Genomic DNA, 21189 nt, shown 5'->3' with positions numbered 1-21189 from the left:
AATATGCAAGGTACACACAACGAGGGAGATTACCGGCAACTGGAATTCTGGACTTGAAAAAGCTACGTCAGGCTACCTATTCTGCACAACTCCAAATGAGCTGAAACTTTACGGGGAATTTTTATGGAATATATAAGAAATATTGGAGCCAATAAGTACCAGAGGGGGGCCACCAGGTGGGCATAACCCACCTGGGCGCGCCAGGAGGCCCAGGAGTGCCCTGGTGGGTTGTGCCCTCCTTGGCCCACCTTCGGTGCCCCTCTTCTGGTATATAAGTCATTTTGACCTAGAAAAAATTAGGAGAGGACTTTCGGGATGAAGCGTCGCCATCTCGAGGCGGAACTTGGCCAGGAGCACTTTTGCCCTCCGGCAGAGCGATCCCGCCGGGGGAACTTCCCTCCCGGAGGGGGAAATCATCGTCATCATCATCACCAACAAATCTCCCATCTTGGGGAGGGCAATCTCCATCAACATCTTCAACATCACCATCTCCTCTCAAACCCTAGTTCATCTCTTGTGTTCAATCTTTGTACCGGGACTATAGATTGGTACTTGTGGCTGACTAGTAGTGTTGATTACATCTTGTAGTTGATTACTATATGGTTTATCTGGTGGAAGATTATATGTTCAGATGCATTATGCTATTTAATACCCCTCTGATCTTGAGCATGATTATCATTTGTGAGTGGTTACTTTTGTTCTTGAGGTCATGGGAGAAATCTTGTTGCAAGTAATCATGTGAATTTTATATGTGTTCGATATTTTGATGGTATGTATGTTGTGATTCCCTTGGTGGTGTCATGTGAACGTCGACTACATGACACTTCACCATATTTGGGCCTTAGGGAATGCATTGTGGAGTAGTTATTAGATGATGGGTTGCAAGAGTGATAGAAGTTTAAACCCTAGTTTATACGCTATTCCGTAAGGGGTTGATTTGGATCCAAAAGTTTAATGCTATGGTTAGAATTTATTCTTAATACTTTTCTCGTAGTTGCGGATGCTTGTGAGGGGGTTAATCATAAGTATGAGGTTAGTTCAAGTAAGAACAGCACCTAAGCACCGCTGCACCCACATATCAAATTATCAAAGTAGCGAACACAAATCAAACTAACATGATGAAAGTGACTAGATGAAATTCCCATGTACCCTCAAGAACTCTTTGCTTATCATAAGAGACCATTTTGGCATATCCTTTGCCTCAAAAGGATTGGGCTACCTTGTTGCACCTTTGTTACTACTATCGTTACTTGCTCGTTACAAATTATCTTGCTATCAAACTACTCGTTACTTATAATTTCAGTGCTTGCAGAGAATACCTTGTTGAAAACCACTTGTCATTTCCTTTTGCTCCTCGTTGGGTTCAACACTCTTACTTATCAAAAGGACTATGATTGATCCCCTATACTTGTGGTCACCAGGTTGCACTGGTGAGCTCGATTCGGTGGCATTATGGCTCAATCATTAGCTTGTTCAAGTTGAATTATCGTCAAGTTTAATTTGAATGAAAATGATTCGAGTCATAGTATGCAGTATGGTGGTCGGATCATGATAACATGAACACGAGTAAAAAATTCATCATACTAAGTCATGGCATATAATATGAGCTCTACGGTCTGCAATAATAATATGACATGAAGGCGTTGTTGTTGGAGAATCCTTCTCGTTGTACTGTTGATTTAAGAGATGGTTGGTACATATATGGTTGTTGTTGTAGATTTTTAATCATTGTTTTGATCGCTTTGGAGTTTTTCTTTTTTACTCCACTAAGGCATAGCTTTGGTCTCATTTGACTTGTTTAGTTGTTGGAGTGATTTTTGTGTATGTGTGTTTGTGTTGGTGCTGGTTCTGTGCATCCTAACTTTTTTCTAAAAATGGGAATATATTAATATCGCAAAGATATCAATTACACCCACTCTCTGCATACAAGATGTCACAAGACATCTAGGATACACACATCCAAAGGAGAAAAAGAAAAAAAGAAAGGGAAAACAAAGGTCCCGCCACAGTGATCAACACCTCTCAGCAATAGCACACCAACCTCCACCAAATATAACACCCAGAAAACATAAGAGGTCTCCAAAAGCAATGCCTTCAAGAAGGAAACAGTGCACAAGTGTCGTCGTTGCCCGATCCAAGATCTTAGGTTTTCACCCTAGAGGAAGTCCGAGCTCTCAAAACAATTCCTTAGGCAAGGCAATTTCCAGGAACAACCAATGAAGGTTAGACCTTAGGCTTTCGCCCTGAAAGTCACGACTCGACACCCAAAGAGCACCACCAAAAATGAAATCCTGCAATGTTGCCGCCCCCACTTATCAATGTTACTTCTGAGAGTTATCAAACACCTGGCTGACTCCATCACCACCAAGGCCCCGTCCGACTAACTGATCCTCCGATCTCAGCCACCATGCCCTTCTCCAACGCCGTCTACTCCATGGAAATCGAGAGGCCGACATGTTCCATGGCATCAACAAAATCCAGAGCTTCACGCTACACCCTCAGAACCTTGTAGGTTGATCTGGACGCACACGACCGGATATTGTCCGATCTAGATCTCCTGGGCAAGATAACCGTCAGCAGTTCTGGAACCCATCGATGACCAGATCAAGGAGGGATGATCATGCCAAACATTTTCGTGTGCATCCTAGCTAAGCAAAGGCTGGGTGTGTGCTTATTGTGTTTATATCCCTTTGATGCTCCATTTTGAGCAAATAAAGTCCAGCCTTTTCGAGACAAAAAGGTAATGGTTGGTCTATTGTAACTCAAGGGATTCTACTTTGGAATTTACGGTTCCCAATCCTCTGGCACGCAAACACCCATATATTTTTGAATCCAAATTCAGCTCTTGAATTCTTAGTCCAATTCATGGGAGGCGAACAAGGTGCTAGTGAATTTTATTGGAAGTTGAATTAGGCTGGTTGAAACCCATGAATTGCATTTTTGAGAAGTCGTGTAAAAAAATCTGAAACTTGTACAGTGTTATAATAACTAGCTAACTGTGTGTGCATTGCATTAGGGGTATACATATGCTAGTGGTTCAACACCAATCGTGTGTGCGAACTGAACGCAGCTCAGATGGTTACTCCCTCCGTCCCATAATGTAGGACGGTTGTTTACACTAGTGTAGTGTCAAAAAACGTCTTACATTATGGGAGGTGGGAGTAGATTTCGTGTGGTGGAACCAACCCACCAGGGTTCAAGTACTAGACTTGGCATTGGTGGTTGCATTTTCCTGGTTTTATTTCAGGTCTTCCGGTGATGTGCATTCAGTGGGAGCAAACGTTTCCATCAACTACGAAGGCGTTCGTGGCGACTTTGTCAACCTCAAGATGATGTGCGAGCTCAATCTTTTGGAGATGCTCATAGGTGTAGCGTGTGTATGCGTGAGTTCATAGGGGTGAGTGAATGTGCGTATGTATGAGCGTCTGTGTCTGTACTGAGTTAAATAAATCGTGTCTGACATATACCTTACACCCACCATATTCAAGATTTTGGTAAGATTTGTTGAGTATAGTTAAGGAAAGAAAATGCAAATGTTTGATTTAGTTTAGGTTTTATTAAGATTTGAGTATAGGTAAGGAATGGCAATGAAAGTATTTGATTTAGTTTAGGTTTTGTCAAGATTTGATTTGATTGATTATGTGTTGGGGATGGCAATGAAAGTTTTGATTTGATTGATTATGTGTTGGGGATGGCAATGAAAGTTTTGATTTAATTGAGATTTTGATAAGATTTGATTAAGTTAATGTAGGATTTTGAGACAATTTGATTGAGTTAATGCAAAATATGGTTTCTAGTAGGACAAGAAAATCAAAGTATGGATTTTTATTCCAAACCAGAGGGGCGTGGAAAGGAAAAAAAAACAAGGTAGAGAGGACGGGGAGGAGGTGAGGACAACTTACCAACTCTCTTTTAATAGTTGATTCAATAGCTATAAAAAAATCAAATAAAAGCTACTTCGTCGGTTCCTTATACAGGGTGTATTTATTTTTTGATAAAATTTCACAATGTAAAGTGCATTTATTCTAATTTCTCCTAATTCCATTCTTAGCCCTTTACAAAAAAATGAAAATATCTTTTTTCTGATTGCATGTATCTCTCGTTGTGGCAAAAGAAGGAAAGTATCTCACTCTCGATTGTGTCTATCTCTTATTTGACTAACTAATTTACTTGCTACTAACCAACGATTTGCAACGGTAACTTTATCCTTAATTGACTATAATTCTGTGCCTAAGCACCGTGCCGAAAATAATACACCTTACGTAAAGGAACGAAGGGAGTATTATTTTCAAAAGTTGTCTAAGATTATGCAGTCAGAAAGAGTCCACGCCGGGACAGTGTGTGAAAATGACCGTGCGGGGCTTGCTAAGCGGGCGACCCCAGCTACGAGAAATCTTGAAAACGTAGATCCTTGAGTCCGTCGACATCAATCTCGCATTGCTATTGTGCAATGCTACAAGTTTGACGATGTAGTTGCGCAACCAAATCCTCTCATCTCATGGTTGGCGAGGGAGGAGGATACGTTGACGTCGGAATACCAGCATTTCAACGACATGGATACACATGCACATCCCTGCCGAAGCGACGTGTCCGGCATGCCCCACCCAAAGCTTCTCTCAAAAGCCCCATCAGATACGTACATCGTCCGGGGATCAAAGGCAGGGCCGACCGTTCCCAATCTCCGTCGGAACCTAGGCAGTTAGCGATGGTTGTTCACAGCTAGCCCGCACACTACTAGACCAGCGTACGGAGTGCTGAGCTACAGCGCTTGTCTCTATCCCTCGTGCCCAGGAGCTGCTCAGCTTCTTCTTCTTCTTCTCCTTTTCTAATCCCTTTTCTTGGTTATCTACGGTGAGCGTTGATGTCATCACTGGTCAGTTGCCCATATAAATCGCCTCGCTCGGCCTCTTCTTCTTGTTGCGTATACAAAGCATCTCCCGGGCTCTTCTTGTTGCCTCTACAAAGTATCTGTGCCTATATATCTTGCTCTCTCCGTCGTTGCAGTTGGATTGCAGGAGCACTAGCTAGCTAGCCAGGCAGAGAGCATGGAGGTCTCGGCCATGGAGGAAGCCGCCGTCCCTGCCCCTGTCCCTGCGGCGAGGAGGAAGGGCGGCCTCAGAACCATACCGTTCATCATCTGTAAGCAAGCCTTGCATCGATCATGCACCTTAGTTAGCCAATTTCCCTTTGCTGTACAAATTAACACGCTCATGAGATGACACCCTTTGCTGGACTGGAATCTCAGCGAACGAGATCTTCGAGAAGGTGGCGACGTACGGGCTGCAAGCGAACATGGTCGTATACCTCACCAAGCGGTACAACATGACGCCGGCCACCAGCGCCATGGTGCTCTACCTCTGGTCCGCCCTCACCAACTTCCTGCCCATCGGCGGCGGCGTGCTGTCGGACGTTTTCTTCGGCCGCTTCCCGGTCATCGCCCTGGGATGCGTCGTCAGCCTCTCGGTAAGCAGATCACAATTAGTGCACTCCGCCCGTTCCTCTTGCACCGATCTTGCAGCCTAATTGATCTTGTTGGTGTACGTTAATTGTAGGGGATGTGCCTGCTATTGGTGACTGCGATCCTGCCAGTGTACAAGAAGACTCCGGGGTGCGACCCGGCGAACCCGCGCGCGTGCACGATGCTGACGTGCCAGCTGCCGCTACTGTTCACGTCGTTCCTGCTCATGTCGCTCGGGGCGGGCGGCATCCGGCCGTGCGCGCTGGCGTTCGGAGCGGACCAGCTGGACAAGCGGGACAACAGCACCAAGAACGTCAGGAGGCTGCAGACCTTCTTCAACTGGTACTACACCGTGCTGGGGATCTCCCTCGTCGTTGCGGTCCTCGTGATCGTCTACATACAGGATCACATGGGGTGGGTCGTCGGCTTCTCCGTGCCCGTCGTGCTCATGCTCGCCGCTCTCATGCTCTTCCTGGCCGGCTCGCCTTTGTACCTCAAGGCGGAGGCCGACAGGAGCGTGCTGGTGGGTATCGTGCAGGTGCTCGTCGCCAGCTACAAGAACCGGCGCGAGCTGTTGCCGCCGGAGACGGCCGAGGCGTCGTGCTTCCACAACAAAGCTGGCTCCAGGCCCAGAGTTCCCACCAAGAAGATGGTGTCCATGAACCGGGCGTGCGTGCTGAGGAACCCGAGCAAGGAGCTCAACAGCGACGGGTCGGCGTGTGACCCGTGGCGGCTGTGCACGGTGCAGCAGGTGGAGGACACCAAGGCCGTCATCCGCGTGCTGCCGATATGGTCCACGGGGATCATACCCGGCGTGATCGTCGCCCAGGTGATGTTCCCCGTGCTGCAGGCAGGTACGATGGATCGGCAGATGGGCAAGGCGAACATCCCCGCCGCCTCCTACAGCGTCTTCGGCATCGTCACGCTCACCGTCTGGGTGGCCTTGTACGACCGCGTGCTCGTGCGGCCCCTCTCGCGGCTCACCGGCCACGCGCGCGGGCTCAGCCTGCGGCAGCGCATGGGAGCCGGGCTGGCGGTCTTCACCGTTGCCATGGTCGTGGCGGCGCGAACCGAGGCCCTCCGCCGCGCCGCGGCCATCGCGGAGGGCTTCCAGGACCACAAGGACGCGGTGGTGCACATGTCGGCGATGCGGCTTGTGCCGCAGCACTGCCTCATCGGGCTCGCCGACGCGTTGAACCTGATCGGGCAGATCGAGTTCTACTACTCCGAGTTCCCCAAGACCATGTCCAGCATCGGGGTGTCGCTGCTCGCCCTCGGCATTGGCTTCGGCGCCGTGCTGGGGAGCGCCATCGTGGGGATCATGAACAGCGCCACCGGGGGGGACGGGCGCGACAGCTGGTTGTCCAGCAACCTCAACAGGGGCCGCTACGACTACTACTATCTGGTTCTCGCGGCGCTGTCCGTGGCCAACTTGGTGTACTTCATCTGGTGCAGCTGGGCGTACGGCGAGGAAGGGCAGATCAGAGTGATGGCGTTGGCGGCCGAGGAGGCGGAGGAGGAAGAGACCAAGCAAGAACAGCACAAATGATAGGCAAGGCATTCGCCGGGCAGTGACGCAGTGTGCTGGTGTGCTCGATTGACCTCGCGCGCGCCTTTATCTCTTGCGAATTGCTGAATTGTGATATTGATGTGCTACGCTAGTGTAGAAACGATGGATACACCCGGTCAATATATCATCATTCATCATTCGGTCATGTTACATGTTTCTAGTTGCATCCTCCTTTGTGTTGAGTAAATTAGCAATTTTTGATTGATTTAATCCATAAATAACTTATGATGATGGGAAAAACAATATTAATCTTATATTGATAGGTAAACATGTAAGAACAGCAGCAAGTACGCCTAGGACATAAATCGGTAAATAGGAGATGAACATGTCATATCTTCCAGTAGGCCAGGATAAAGTCGCGGCGGCCGCGGCGTTTTGCTCGGCCTGCTTATTGACAGCTTCATAGTTTTCGTCAATAGCAATGTGGAGAGATTGAGGATGTAGTCTAAGTGGAGGAACAGTAGCGAACATCAATGGTGATGGCATTGGCGGCTGAGGAGGGGGAGAAAGAGACCAAGCAAGAACGGCAGAAATGCTAGGCAAGGCATTCCCCGGGCGGTGTGTTGTGCTTTGACCTTGCATGCGCCTTTCTCTCCAAAAAATTGGTTGCAATGATGCTGAGAAATCCTCTATTATTAGACATGATTAGAACTGAGACTGAACAATATTTAAATTTTGCTTCTCAAAACCCTAAGAGTTCCTTACCTGAAGAATTAGTTGATGCTTTATGTACTAACTTTGGAGTTTGTACTCCTAAAATATTTATATCTACTAACTACAAGCAGGGGGCACTGTTGGTTCTGTAGCTGATGTAGATGTTGCTCTCAAATCTAGGCTTTGTAGCCTATCCCAGCCGATGTCATAATTGGTGTTTTTTGGAACATTAGAAGTATGTCATAATTGTCTCCTTGTCAGTCTCCTTCTGTGAGGGAGGGAGGTTTATCCTTGAGAGTGTTGTCGGAACTCATGAAACTGTCCATGAAGGTATGAACTATGCAATTCTGGTAAGCCTCGGGTTATCTTCAAACTAGACTTGAAAAATTGTATGGTCGAGTTAACTGGGATTTCTTGGTGGAGATGCTGGCTTCTACTTCCTTCATTTCAAATTAATTGAAGTTGTAGCTTTGTCCTAAGCCAGACCTGTCTTTCTAAACTGGGCGACAACGACATCTTGAACTTTGCTCTCTCTTGGAGGCATTGCCCTAGAGATCTGATGAGCTTTTTGGGCACCGTTTTCTCCTTGATTGTGTGTGGTATCATTAGGAAGCCATGTTAGCTCTTCAACCATTAGGCGGGTGAAAATGCATATTTCTTTTTGAATTGGGCAGTAATCGACTTCTTTAATGTTGCTCCTTCCCGGAGGCGTTTCCATAGAGATGTGAGCCATCAGTTGGCACACAGGACGACTTTGGCATTGTCAGTACGAGGTCAACTGCTTCAATTTCATGTCTAGCTCTTCAACTATTAGAGTCTCGTCCTCGTCATGCAGGTGAAAATTTAGATCTATCATTCTGAATTGGACAATAATCGGCATCTTGAACATTGATCCCCTTCGGAAGCTTTGGCACTGTTGGCACGATGTCAATTGCTTCAATTAGGTCGGCGAATGAGTAGGATTGGCCCAAGGTGGCGTGGCTTGTCGTGTCAACAAATCTAGAGAGGTACAAACCCGCTTTTCTTTCGTTTTGGCTTTTCTCTTCGGCTGTGGAAAACTGATGGTTTTATTATTGTTGTATGTTCATGCCTCAGTACTATGGCTCGCGATTTTCTCTCGGTAAAGGACGACTACATTATTCCTTTATGAATATGCCCATGTGGTCTCAAGGTAAAATACCCTGCGTTGTAGTTGTAGTGGTTGAAGTTGTGACTTTTTCGTTGGAAATTATAGGAGCAAACATTCCCTCACTATGTTTAGCGCGGCGGGATCTTGCCCATGGAATTAAAGTGTGTAGAGCATCTTCATGGATGCATGTTTTTTTTACGAGCAAGGCAAGAGCTCTACCGGTTTCATTAATATAGGAAAAGAAAAATACATAGCTGAACTCTGAAGTTGCCATCCTACTATTGTTGAAGCTGGCATTGTATTTGTACTGAATTTACCAGTGTGTTGATGCCAAAGTTTGGTTTACATGAGAATTTCATAAAAGCAAAAAAAAAATCAGGTGGCAACTTTGAAAGCGAAAAAAAGTACTGTCGAAAAGACATAACAACTTGGGTCTAATTTCAAAGATCTCATCGAGACAAAAACGACAATGAATCCGGGTTGTAAATCGAATTAACGGTATGAGAGCTAAAACATCTTAAAGTTTCAAGAGAAGCATTTAAAGTGATAATACATGTATACATGCACCGCGCGTTTTCACTACCAGCGTCCTTTTTTAAAGCATTTTTTCCTCCTGTGTGTTGGTTTTATTTTTATGCAAGAAGGTCACGAGTTTGTTCCCCTTCTCCTACCTTAAATGGAAGAATGTGTAGTTTCTTGTACACGCCCCTCGTTTCCCCCCTTCACCTATCCCACTCCTGGGCCCTTCCTGCCAATTTCCAAGGAGAATGCAGGAGCATGTTCTTCCCTCCGGCGATCTCAGAGTTGCATTTCCCAGCAGGCATCCTGACATAGTTTGAACTCCATCACTTCTTGGCAAGCAACAACGGAAACGATCGAGCGCGGGAGCTTGTGCTGTTCACCTCCCTCGGCTACCTACCTGCTGCCGACCTTTATCTCTGCAGAAGATCGATGGAAACCCAGGAGGGCGATGCGCATAGCTCTGAATCCGATGCTCACAAAGTGAAAGGGAGAGGTGGATTTGTAGCCCTGCCGTTCATCATAGGTATGTAATATTTTCCCCTCTTACTCTGCCCCGGCATGGACTGGTAGGTGCAGGAATATGACACCCAACTGAGAATGATCGTCGATGAGACAAAAAAATCCCTGGATGAACATGATTTCCTTTAATCCATGTAGGATACCCAACTGCTGTTCATCCATGTAGTATTTCCATATATTTTCACTGACTATACTTCCCTTCGATTTGTGATGGTATATGGTGTTCTTTCTTTCCTTTGCATCCGCAGCAAATGAAATGTTGGAGAAAGTTGCGGGGTTCGGGCTCAACACCAACATGATCATGTACCTCACCAAGCAGTACCACCTAAGCAACGTCACCGCCGGCGCAACGCTCTTCGTGTGGGCTGCGGCGGCAAATTTCGCGCCCATCCCCGGAGCGCTCATAGCCGACATGTACACAGGCCGGTTCATGGCCATCTCGCTGGGCTCCATCGCATGCCTAACAGTGAGCGCAAAACCACCAAATATGAGCGTGCCGATGCTTCCCTTGCGCTAAATTTGCACCACTCACTGCAGGGGATTGTTTTCCTATGGCTGAGCGCCATGATACCCGGAGCGCGGCCGCCGCCGTGCGGCGTCGGCCTTGCCGGGGAGCAGTGCGCGCCCCCGGGGCCGAGGCACCTGGCGTGGCTGATCGCCGGCTTCACGTTCCTGTCCATCGGCGCCGGCGGCATCCGGCCGTGCTCCATGGCCTTCGGCGCGGACCAGTTCTCCCGGCACCCCAAGGAGAGGAGGTCGAGGATCCTGCAGGCCTACTTCAACGCCTACTACGCGTCCATCGGGGTGGCCTTCACGGTCGCCGTCACCGTGATCGTCTACGTGCAGGACAACGTCGGGTGGAAGGCCGGGTTCGCCGTCCCGATGGGCCTCATGATGCTCTCCGCGGTGAGCTTCCTCCTGGGCTCCCGCCTCTACGTCAAGGAGAAGGGGTCCAAGCAAATGTTCGCCGGGATAGGCGCCGCCCTCGTGGCGGCGATCAGGAACTACAGGGTGCAGCTGCCGGCGAGGACGGAGGACGGCGTGTACCATCATCTCAAGGACTGCAAGCTCACTGTCCCCACAGACAGGTTGAGGTGAGTGCAGACTGCAGAGTGAAAGGCATGATCGACTCGATGATTGTTCATCATCTTTTATTTTTTGTTGAAAATCGATGATTGTTCATCTGACATATATGGCGATGTTTGATTTGAATCCGCTCAGGTTCCTGAACAAGGCCTGCATGATCAGCAACAATGGGGGCGTGGACTTACCCGGCACTGGCGCGGCGGCCTCAGAGCGCGATTGCAACGGTGGCGGCAGGAGGCTGTGCACGGTGGACCAGGTGGAGCAGCTCAAGTCGGCCGTCCGGATCCTGCCGATCTGGTCATCCACCGTGTTCCTCGCGCAGGCCATGAGCCAGAACTACGCCGTGCTGCAGGCCAACGAGATGGACCGGCGCATCGGCGTGGGCCAGTTCCGCGTGCCGGGCTGCTCCCTCACCATGTTCAACATGGTGACCATGTCGCTGTGGTCGGGCAGCTACGACAGGTGGATCGCGCCGGCGCTGCGGCGGGTGACGGGCGACCCGCGCGGGCTCACCATGAAGCAGCGCGTCGGGGTGGGCCTGCTGCTGGCCACGGCGGCGATGGCCGTGTCCGGCGCGGTGGAGGGCGCGCGGCGCAGGCTGGCGCTGGCCGGGGGCGGCGGCATGTCGGCGTTCTGGCTGGTGCCGCAGTTCGCGCTCATGGGGCTGGCGGAGGCGTTCGGCGTGATCGGGGAGCTCGAGTTCTTCTACACGGAGCTGCCCAAGAGCATGGCCAGCTTCAGCATGGCGCTGCTCTACATGGCCATGGGGGTGGGCAACCTGGTGAACAGCCTGATCGTCAAGGTGGTGGACGACACGAGCAGGCGCGGGGGGAGGACGAGCTGGCTCTCCAGCGATCTCAACGCGGGGCACTACGACTACTACTACTGGCTGCTCGCCGGCCTGGGCGCCGTCAACTTCGTGTACTTCCTCTGGTGCGCCTGGAAGTACGGCGAGGAGGGGAAGAACGTGGAGTGGGAGGAGGAGGGTGAAGGCGAGAGGGAACGGCCGATGGCCTAGTTTTGTAATGCTGAGCTCGGGTGTCACAATGAGGCCATTTTTAAGGTGAGTCTGAACTCAGACGGCAAAAACCGCAGGTTGCGGGGTTGGTTCTCTCTTCTCTGAACCAACTGCTCTGAACTGTGGTCAATGTTTCAAAGTTCCCGGGGCACGGAAGAAATCTGTGCGACCCGCCTTGCCATTCATCTGCGAAGCCGGAGCCTGCAGTTGTTGTTCTTTTGGAAATGTTTACCTCATTCCTCTTCTCAACAGAGAGGCCAGTTCCTCAGGAAAAAAAATCTTCGGTCAGCTAATTTCAACTAACGACACACACAGCATATTTTTGTGATTGGTTAAATGAAAATAAATCATAAAATTTGCGTTGTGTTTTTTACGCAACAGCAGCTCAAGGGTTTTTTTTTGCGAAATAACAGCAGCTGAAGTTAATATCGAAGACTTACCGATGTCTAAAACATGAGGGGCTACTTACATTGGTTTTGGTTATTATGAGCAAAAATGTAGGAAGCATATATAGATGGTTAAGTTTCAGCATATCATAAGGGGGACGGCGACACTACATAAGTACACAACATCTATGCTTATGCTTTTCCCTATGGCACATGGAACTTCTAGTTATTTCACATTCTCGCTTTTAAGATTAGCATAGGATAGTGTGCACTATTTACTTGCACAGTTGCTCTAAATTATCATTATTGTTGTCCAGGACAAAATTATTAGCTGACACTGCTATATGTCTCCCTCGTAGAAGGGTGAGATGGAAAAATAGGTACATCAATGTAAATGTGGCTACTGTTGACGTATAATGTGCTGCCTAGTCTCTTCCATCAGATCGGTTTTTTGATTGCATTGGCTAGAGCGTGCACTTCTACATGATATCAGAGCCAAGAGGTCTTGAGTTCAAGACCCAGCTGGCGCAATTAAATTGCAGCCCACTTTCGGTTCACGTTTAGGCCTGAGGGAGCCACGCGTGAAGGGGAGTGTTGACGTATAATGTGCTGCCTAGTCTCTTCCATCAGATCGTTTTTTTGGTTGCATTGGCTAGAGCGTGCACTTCTACAGCTACACCTCTAATAATTTCTTAAGCTCCTTCTTGTTAACCTGAAATAAGCAACAATGAAATCAGTAGCAAACTCAACACAGATGCACCTAAAGATAAAGCATATTATATATTCCCGCACCTTTCCCATGGCATTCCGAGGAAGAGAATCCCATAAGTGCAATCTTGTTGGAATCTAACCATGCATAGAAAAAAGAATTAACTCCATAACAAGAAAAGATAATGAATTCAGGCTGACAAGATAGTAGCTACGCACATGTACCATATGTGAACTTCTTAAAAGTTTTCGGATAAATATTTGTTGGCATTACTGAAACTGAATGTTCATTAACATAATTAGAGGATTGATGATTTTAGCATTAGAAGATGTGATTGTAAATATAACTTAGATGGGAAACCACCCCTTGCATAGACCCAACATACAAATTGCGAACTTCATAATATACCTGGCAAAGAAAGCTAGAAAAAATAACTAGGCAGCGAAAACCATCTAAGGAAGCAATACTGTAAAGCAGCAGGAAAAAATATGGAAGTTCTGTAGGCAAACCTTGTATGGAGCAAGTTTATCTTTTGACCAACTTGTCAATGCTTCTAAGGTTAGTGCTGGCTTTGAAGCCTGTTCAGCCTTTTCCTTTGCATCCTCCTTAGGCACAATTATTGCACATATAGCCTCCCCATAAGCTTCATCGGGCAAGCCAAGAACAGCACACTCCAGTACAGTGTCATGCTGAACAACAAAGGAAACCATATAAAGCAAGATGAGTAATGTAGGACTTTAATCAACTGCACCAAGAATCCTTAGGTGAAGCTTTTAGCCTAACATTGTCTACTGCGGAGAAAGCAAAACGTTACTGGGAACAGAGACAAACTAGAGCTTCATAACTATCAGCAGTTCTTTCAGTGCAGTAGCTGCTCCAATTTTTCTAATATTTTAGACACTTGAAGAGGTAGTTTTCAGTAAAATGGTAATTTACCTCTAACAGAACCGCCTCAATTTCTAACGCTGACAACTTATAACCACCAACTTTCATGATATCAGCATTTGTGCCTACACAAAAAAAACAATTGAGGCTGAGAATCCCAATATTCTTTTACTGTAGCCATAATATCACGGTCAAAATGAAAACAGGAAACCAGAAGAGCGTGAAACTGCAGCGCTGTAAAGTGGTACTTACGCCCTAGAATTATAAAGTATCCGTCCTCATCTACGGTTACCGTATCACCAGTCTTGAAGAACCCACCATCAATAAATGATTCTGCTGTAACCTGCACCAGAAATTTGGCATGTGAATAACAAAGCAATGGTATTAAATTCACAACAATGAATCCTTCATTTGGTTCTTTATAGGTAAGAAAGTATAATAACTTCATATGGTGTAACTTAGAAGTAGAGTACATGCTAAAGCACCTCATAAGTCATATTAATAGATAAGATTGTATTTAAATAAGAAAATGTGCATTTTAGCAAGTGGACTACAGATTTGCTGAACAAATGCAACAATAACATCCTGTAATTAGTAGCATCTGGGGGAAGGAATCATATGATGGCACTGTTAAACTTGCACACCATTCAAGAAACCATACAGTAGTAAACTAAGGATGCAATCATCGAACTTTATCTACAAATAACGAATCTATACAATAAAAACATGAAAAGGAATCCAGTTTTCTTACATGCATCAAAGAATGTAATTAGCATCCGACGGAAAGAATATATGATGGCACTGTAAAACTTGTACACATTCAAGAAACTGTACATATTAGTAGGAAACTAAGGATGCAATCATCAGACTTTCTCTACCAATAACTAATCTTATATGATAGAAGTATGAAAAGGAATCCAGTTTTTTCTCTCACATGCATCGAAGAAGGAAAGTAAATACTTCACATGAGTAGAAGCTAATGGGTGCTGAATTAGCAAAGGGTTCTTTGAATTGAAATTGTACCTCCGGTCTTTTCCAGTACTCTTTGAAAAGGGACGGACTTTTAATACAGAGCTCACCGACTCCAGTTTTAGTTTCAGTACCATCGTCCATAATGATCTTGGCCTGAGAAAAAAGATGCTTAAATGCCATGAAGCAATACAGAATAAATCAGTTTGACTATATCCCTAATTACAATGGAGTCATAGCATACCTCAACACGCGGAAGAGGTTTACCGACTGTACCTTCTTTCCTTGCACCATGCAATGGATTAGACAGTGCCATGACAAACTATAACCAAATAAGCTGTTAGGAGCCATTGCAAAATTGATATTAAAGCAAAGTTAGCGTGCACTGATTTCAGAAGGAAGAGTTTATGCTGTAACCTCAGTCATGCCATAGCGTTCCAAAAGACGGTGGCCTGTCACTTCCTGCCACCGTTTCATGAGTGGGGAAGGAAGTGCTGATGATCCACACATCTACAGCGATTCAATGACTGTTAGTAGCACAGATATAGAAAACTCGCATAATATCAATGCAAGTCAAGATAATGTTAAGTTGTTAACAAAGTGTGCAGGCTAAAACTATTAAGGGCCTCTTTGAATCCTAGAAATGAGAAATATAGTAATAGGAAAAACACCAGAATTGGACACAAATGCAAGTGCAAAAAAGAGAGGGCTGCAGAAAACAGTCTTCATCGCTCGAGGCGGCAGAAAAGAAACTTTGGTAGAAGCTCTGGGCAATGCAGCTTGGATCAAGGACATTGAACCCCGTTGACAATCACAGTCGCATCAAACCCTGTTGACAATCAGTCTTCATCCAGGTTCTCAATATCTTTGACATGGTACAAGGAACCATGCTTAACCCTGAAATTCAGGGTTCTTGGCCGTGGAAATGGGAAGCATTGGAGTAGTATTCAGCTAAATCTTGCAGGGAAGACACTGATCATCTCCTTGTCAGGTGTGGAGTGATCAATGTTAACTATGGTGAAGTGCTCAACTGGCGCAATGTGATCACAATTCAGTCCACTATTTGTTCTTCGTTTGAAGATTGGTGCACAAAGTCAAGAGAGGCCCTTCGAGGTCGTAAAAGAAGCAGTTTTGACAACCTTGTTATTCTGGTAGCGTAGAGAATTTGGAAGGAAAGGAATATGATTGAGTTCACATTTATAGGGGATTGTTGACCTTTTCAGGTGGAACATATCAGGGATAGGAAGCTATATTCTTCTTTCTACCTTAAAAATAGAGATGCAGTGGTTTGCATGTACAGATGTACTCAGCAAAGAAAGGAAGTGCAAGACATGATAAGACTAAGCCAGATCATTAATTAACTTTACAAGGGGCATTCAACATTCGAATTTCAATGCTGAAACCAAGATAAGGGAATAAATATAATTAGTGACAAGGTATACATGGGACTTACCATTAGTCTCAGCTGCTTTGCGGCATAAGAACAGGCAGACTGTTGATCAGGATTCATACTATCGTACCCTTGCAGTAGGCGTGTGTACACTGTCGGAACCTGGCATTCAGGAAGTATCAAATCACCCTAACATCTCAACCAATTTGACAACGAAAATATGTATGTGCCATAGAAACGTACTCCAGTAAATACTGTAATAGCCTCATCATTTTTACTGCCGTCATTGGGATATGACTCACGCCATCTCTGCCATACTCCCCTCACACTGAATTTTGGCAAAAACTCGACCTGTAATCAGAGAAAATGTGTTACTAACTTACCATGAAAGCAACTCCACAGATGTGCTAGAAACAATTTAATCTTATGTGGCTAAAGAACAAATAAATAGACACATTAAGTGACCAGAAAATAATTCCAAGAGCTACAGAAGACGACAGAAAATAAATCCAAGAGCTACAGAAGATGGTTCACCTAAACCAAACCATAATACCTATTGATCAAACAAACCATTGTAAATTCCTAGATAAAGCATTTTACGTAATACAACAAGTAAATGAGGGTACTTACCACTGATCCTGAATAGAGGGGCGCAAATAGAGCATTGAAAAGACCATGCACATGTAATCGAAGTTAAGGACCTCATAAAATTGACAAAACAGAATGGTTCCTCCAAATATAATAATCAGAAGTAAGGGTGTGAAAGCTATCTAATTGCAATCAAACATTGTGAGTTAGATGAGGTTCTAACTACTATTCTAGTGCGTGTGCTCAGCATTTTAAACCTGAAAAGGCATTATGACTACAGTATGGGAAAGCTTAACTAGTTAACTGAAGATATGAAGCATTTTCCCAAGGAAGAAAAGGAGGAGATATCATCCAAACATGTATCTGTATAGCTGAATACTTGAATAAATAACAAAAGAAGGTTCTTGTTTGGAAATTATGCAAATCGATATGTAAGTGTAGAATATGGTCCAAGATCCTTATATATTTTTTAGTATTAGCGTTTGTTGTGGATATGGTGCAGTGGAAGACAGTGGAGAAACTGATCTTCACTTTGATATCCCCATGCCTCTGTCAGAATTTGAACCTGCCAAACCAGTAAATAAAATGGTATGTATATTAAACACTCACAGACCAGTTCAAATAAATAAAAGGATCATGAAAAGAGTGTGGAAATATCAATAATAGGCTCATAGCAACAGCAAAGTAACCAAAAGTGTTAGCTTCAATTAGAATGTTTCTAAAACTGTACGATAGATCTACTTAAAGATGATAAAATGCACCTGAGAAAGTATCCCCTCATGAGTGTGGACTACTCCTTTCGGTTTACCAGTTGTGCCACTTGTGTAAAGGATAAGAGCAGGATCATCTCCTGCATAACAAAATTTCAGCATAATTAGGTTTATAGCAGGAGGACACGACATATTTGGAAAATAATATTAACTGTTGAACATATGTTCATGGTTAACTGTTGAACATATGTTCATGATTAACCAGTGAACATACTCCACTAGTGAAACATCAGTGTAAAAGCAGCAGCATAAATGAAATATAAATTTGTGGTAAAATAAACATCAGTAATCACCTTTAATTTTCTTTAAAGTGTCAATCTCAGCCATTAAGCTAGAAACTGATGAAGTCACTACACTACTTAAAGGTTCTTGGGCATCTATCTTTGGAGGTATACTTTCCACAGTTGGAAGAAGAGAATAACGAGTGGAACATTTGGTAGAGATGCTTTCCATAATGTCATGATGCTCTTTTGTGCTTAACACCATAGAAATGTCCTGTAAGTTGCGGAAGTTAGAAACAAAGACACATCGGATAGTCCATTGTACTGTAAACATATGTGCGTATACAACAATTTTTTAAATCTCGATATGCTACAAGATGGTCTAGGCTCTAGACAGCCCCTCTATGGGGCATTTAAGGAACACCCCGTGAAAATAGAAATGTTTCATACTTAAGTTGATATATTAAAGAGGGAGGGGGGGGGGGGGATACTGCAAGAAATTTGGAACAAACCGAGTCATTCATGACATGCAGGAGTTCAACTTCAGGATAGCTAAGTGCAAGGGGTACTGCAACTCCACCAGAAAGCCAGGTTCCAAATATCCCAGCAACAAATTCAGGAGAGGGTTTAGCCACGATGCCAATACGAGCACCACAAAGGAATCCTGTCGCATTTGCTCCATTGACAGAAGAATCTTTACCATCCTGAGTCATTAAAAAGAACAGCTTAACCGAGTTTTCTCTAAGGCATTATCAACATGCATCGCACAGTTAACAGAATTGTAAGCTAACCAAAGCTCAGTCGACTTATATATCAAACTACTTGGTCATAACAAAATTGAATAGTGAACTACCATATTTTTGGGAAGTAAAGGTGGAAGCATAAAAAAGATTAATGACTGCACATGTCCTTCATCAACATAACTGGAGTTTGACTAGAGCTACTAAAAAAACTCGGCTGCACTTTGTAAAGGCTAACTTGTGCAGTTCAGTCATCTTTTTATGGAAATGATACGGGAGAACCCTATTGAACACTTGTGCAACTTTTGTGATGCCTTCTAGCAAACATGCAAGGACAAAGCAGGGCAGACTAATTGCTTGAGTAGTTATACCCTCCCAGTCTCAGACCCGCACCCTAACCAAAATGATTGTCCTTTTGTATTAGAAGAGGAATGACCAGAAGGCACTAAACCTACCAACAGTGTTTCAGCTAAATTATAAAGTTTGAACTTACACTTTTTGGGGAGCTTGAACTTGCATATTATCACGTCAACCCAATTAGTTGAAAATTTCAGTCCCAGCCTTACAAAAAAAGTTATAACAACAAAAGGAGAAGGGAAACTAATAAACCATATATTTCAGGACCTAGAAATAAGGTCAGGATAGTCATATCCTAATCACCTCATGGCTAACAGACAGTCTCAAGTGAATACACACAAAAAAACTAAGATATGGAAAAGGGATTGGTGGTACATGTTTTCTGCACAAAATATTGTGCACATCCAGTGCAGACGAAATAAGCTGGACAAGGCTGTAACTCTTCTGGTCAGCTCTTATAGCCGCACGGGCACCATGTGCAGAGCCATGCTTAAAGACTTCTCGAACAACCTCCATGAACGTACGAGAACTCTGTCTGGTGTTGTCAACTGAGCCACAAGCAAGATAATAAAAACATCAGAAAAAAAACTAAATGGAAAATGTAGTCCTATGCTTCAAACTATAAACAGATATTGAGATGAATGATCAACTGCCTTTGCATGCCATAAAAAGTACTTATTTTGGGACGGAGGGAGTAGTAAGCAATAGTTGGTTTGAAGGCAAATGGGATTAGAGACCCCAGTAGTCCTAGCGGTCTACCACAGTACCAAAATAAACCTGATCAATGTGGCCACTTCTTCGTTATAAGTAGACTTACAAATCACAATCTCAACAATCAGTTTGATCACGCACAAAAGAGTGACTACGAACTGCTACCTTGCCAGAGTCATTCTAGAAGCAGCGCGGCTGCACAATTATAACTAGTTCACTACTGTTGTCCTATTCAGGCCCTCGCTGTTTCGTCAATAATTGGACCTCTAAACTGTGGTAATGGGAACAGTACTAGCTTAAAAGTTAATGCTGCATAGTTCTAGAGAGAACGTGACATCATGAGGCCCGAGAGGCAGGTTCTGAATCTATTAGGACTATTAATCCGTACTACCATCGCAAGAACTTCAGTGATCACTCTTCTTTTTTTCTTTTGATGGGAAACAGCTCCAGTGATCACTGATGAACGTATCCTACTCGAATTTGGGCAGATGTACAGCAAATTCCTTGTGGAAGCATCAAAATTAGAACGCGGACGCCTGAAGGGACCACCCCGTGAATCGGCGGCTACTGCCACTACTCTCCCCTCTCTGCGCCGAACATCCAGTGAAGCTGAACAGCGGACACCTTCAGCTCCGACAAATCAGGGCAGGTAAGAGTGGCGCAGGGATCAGCTTCAGCGCGGGGCGAGCGATGCTAGGCCACAGCAACGCGACGGCGAGGGACCGCCGACGGCAACTCAAGACAGCTGGACGGCGCGCGCGGTTGAGGCAAAACGACGAACACCTTGTGCGAAGGCGAAGCACAAGGAGGGCTGGGAGGAGAAAGGAGCGACGGACGGAGGGGCTGACCTGAGGCTGGGGAGGAGGAGGCGTCCGAGGCGAATTGGCGTCGGAGGCGAGAGGGGAGGAGGGTATAAGAGGAGGAGGAGCGGAGCAGCAGCAGCCGCGGCAGCAGCAGGTGGGGGGAGGAGGCGTGGGCCGTGGGGCAATTGAATGGCGTCATCAAGCGCGCCACCGCCCTCCCGCGCGCCCACCCCTGCGCACGCATTTACGGGCTGCCCCGGGTAGGTGCGTGCGTGGGTGGTGGTGGAGGAGTAGCGCTGTGGCCGTGGGGCGCGTCCTACGAGGTTGCCCGTGCCAATTGGTGGGACGGACGGGGGGCCGCCGCACGGCGTGGGTCGCTGGCGCTGCAGCTGGTGGTGGTGCCGCTCGCGGCTCGCGGGTTTCTCCAGTGTGGGGTTGGTGCGGCTCGCTGGTTCGCTTGATCGGTCCCGTCAGGGGCCACACCGACTCCACCTGGAAGAACATGATATCTTGTGCTGCTTCCGTGCACGACTGCAGCGCTGATGGATGATGTGAGTTGCGCCACGAACAGCACTGGTCGTACATGATGGACAAGGGAGAACTGTGCAATAGAACACGGAAGCAAAATAGAAAAGGCAGTTTCAGCCGTTGGATTTAGCATGGATGTCCCAGATTAGCCACGTACTAGGAGCTGATGGAAGCTT

General features: G+C 45.9%; 4 protein-coding genes across 5 annotated transcripts in view; 3 read left to right on the top strand and 1 right to left on the bottom strand.

Annotated features, from left to right (window-relative positions):
• Positions 1-4674: 4674 nt before the first annotated feature.
• On the top strand, positions 4675-7236 carry LOC125548647 (protein NRT1/ PTR FAMILY 1.2-like). Its single transcript, XM_048712210.1, has 3 exons — positions 4675-5139; positions 5246-5463; positions 5553-7236. Exons 1-3 carry the CDS (start codon positions 5046-5048, stop codon positions 7005-7007), a joined length of 1767 nt encoding a protein of 588 aa, XP_048568167.1. The 5' UTR covers positions 4675-5045; the 3' UTR covers positions 7008-7236.
• A 2278-nt stretch (positions 7237-9514) lies between these two features.
• On the top strand, positions 9515-12051 carry LOC125544838 (protein NRT1/ PTR FAMILY 1.1-like). The gene is made up of 4 exons (XM_048708609.1): positions 9515-9856; positions 10101-10318; positions 10390-10946; positions 11074-12051. The coding sequence occupies exons 1-4, from the start codon at positions 9763-9765 to the stop codon at positions 11954-11956; spliced, it is 1752 nt and encodes a 583-aa protein (XP_048564566.1). The 5' UTR covers positions 9515-9762; the 3' UTR covers positions 11957-12051.
• A 550-nt stretch (positions 12052-12601) lies between these two features.
• On the bottom strand, positions 12602-20851 carry LOC125544837 (probable CoA ligase CCL8). Of its 2 annotated transcripts, XR_007299725.1 has the most exons (18): positions 20531-20851; positions 19347-19519; positions 18387-18578; positions 17947-18148; positions 17645-17733; positions 17379-17448; positions 16926-16978; positions 16539-16646; positions 16359-16457; positions 15323-15415; positions 15150-15227; positions 14960-15061; positions 14189-14279; positions 13988-14061; positions 13561-13740; positions 13135-13188; positions 12956-13054; positions 12602-12767 (listed from the first exon to the last, which is right to left on the bottom strand). XR_007299725.1 is itself a non-coding variant. In XM_048708607.1 (17 exons), the coding sequence occupies exons 1-17, from the start codon at positions 20727-20729 to the stop codon at positions 13016-13018; spliced, it is 1896 nt and encodes a 631-aa protein (XP_048564564.1). In that variant the 5' UTR covers positions 20730-20851; the 3' UTR covers positions 12602-13015. The 2 variants fall into 2 exon arrangements, 1 of the variants encoding a protein (XP_048564564.1); XM_048708607.1 differs by having other exon boundaries at positions 12602-13054.
• Positions 20852-21031: 180 nt separating this feature from the next.
• Positions 21032-21189, top strand: part of LOC125546935 (probable protein ABIL5) — a 5004-nt gene continuing 4846 nt past the window's right edge. Inside the window, exon 1 of the mRNA XM_048711025.1 lies at positions 21032-21036. Within this exon, the coding sequence (XP_048566982.1) occupies positions 21032-21036 (5 nt within the window). The remainder of the gene's footprint in view (positions 21037-21189) is intronic.

The sequence above is a fragment of the Triticum urartu genome, chromosome 3 (genome assembly GCF_003073215.2).
Source record: "Triticum urartu cultivar G1812 chromosome 3, Tu2.1, whole genome shotgun sequence".
Lineage (NCBI taxonomy): Eukaryota > Viridiplantae > Streptophyta > Magnoliopsida > Poales > Poaceae > Triticum > Triticum urartu.
The sequence above is the reverse complement of the archived record's forward strand: the minus strand, read 5'-3'. Positions and strand labels throughout refer to the sequence as shown.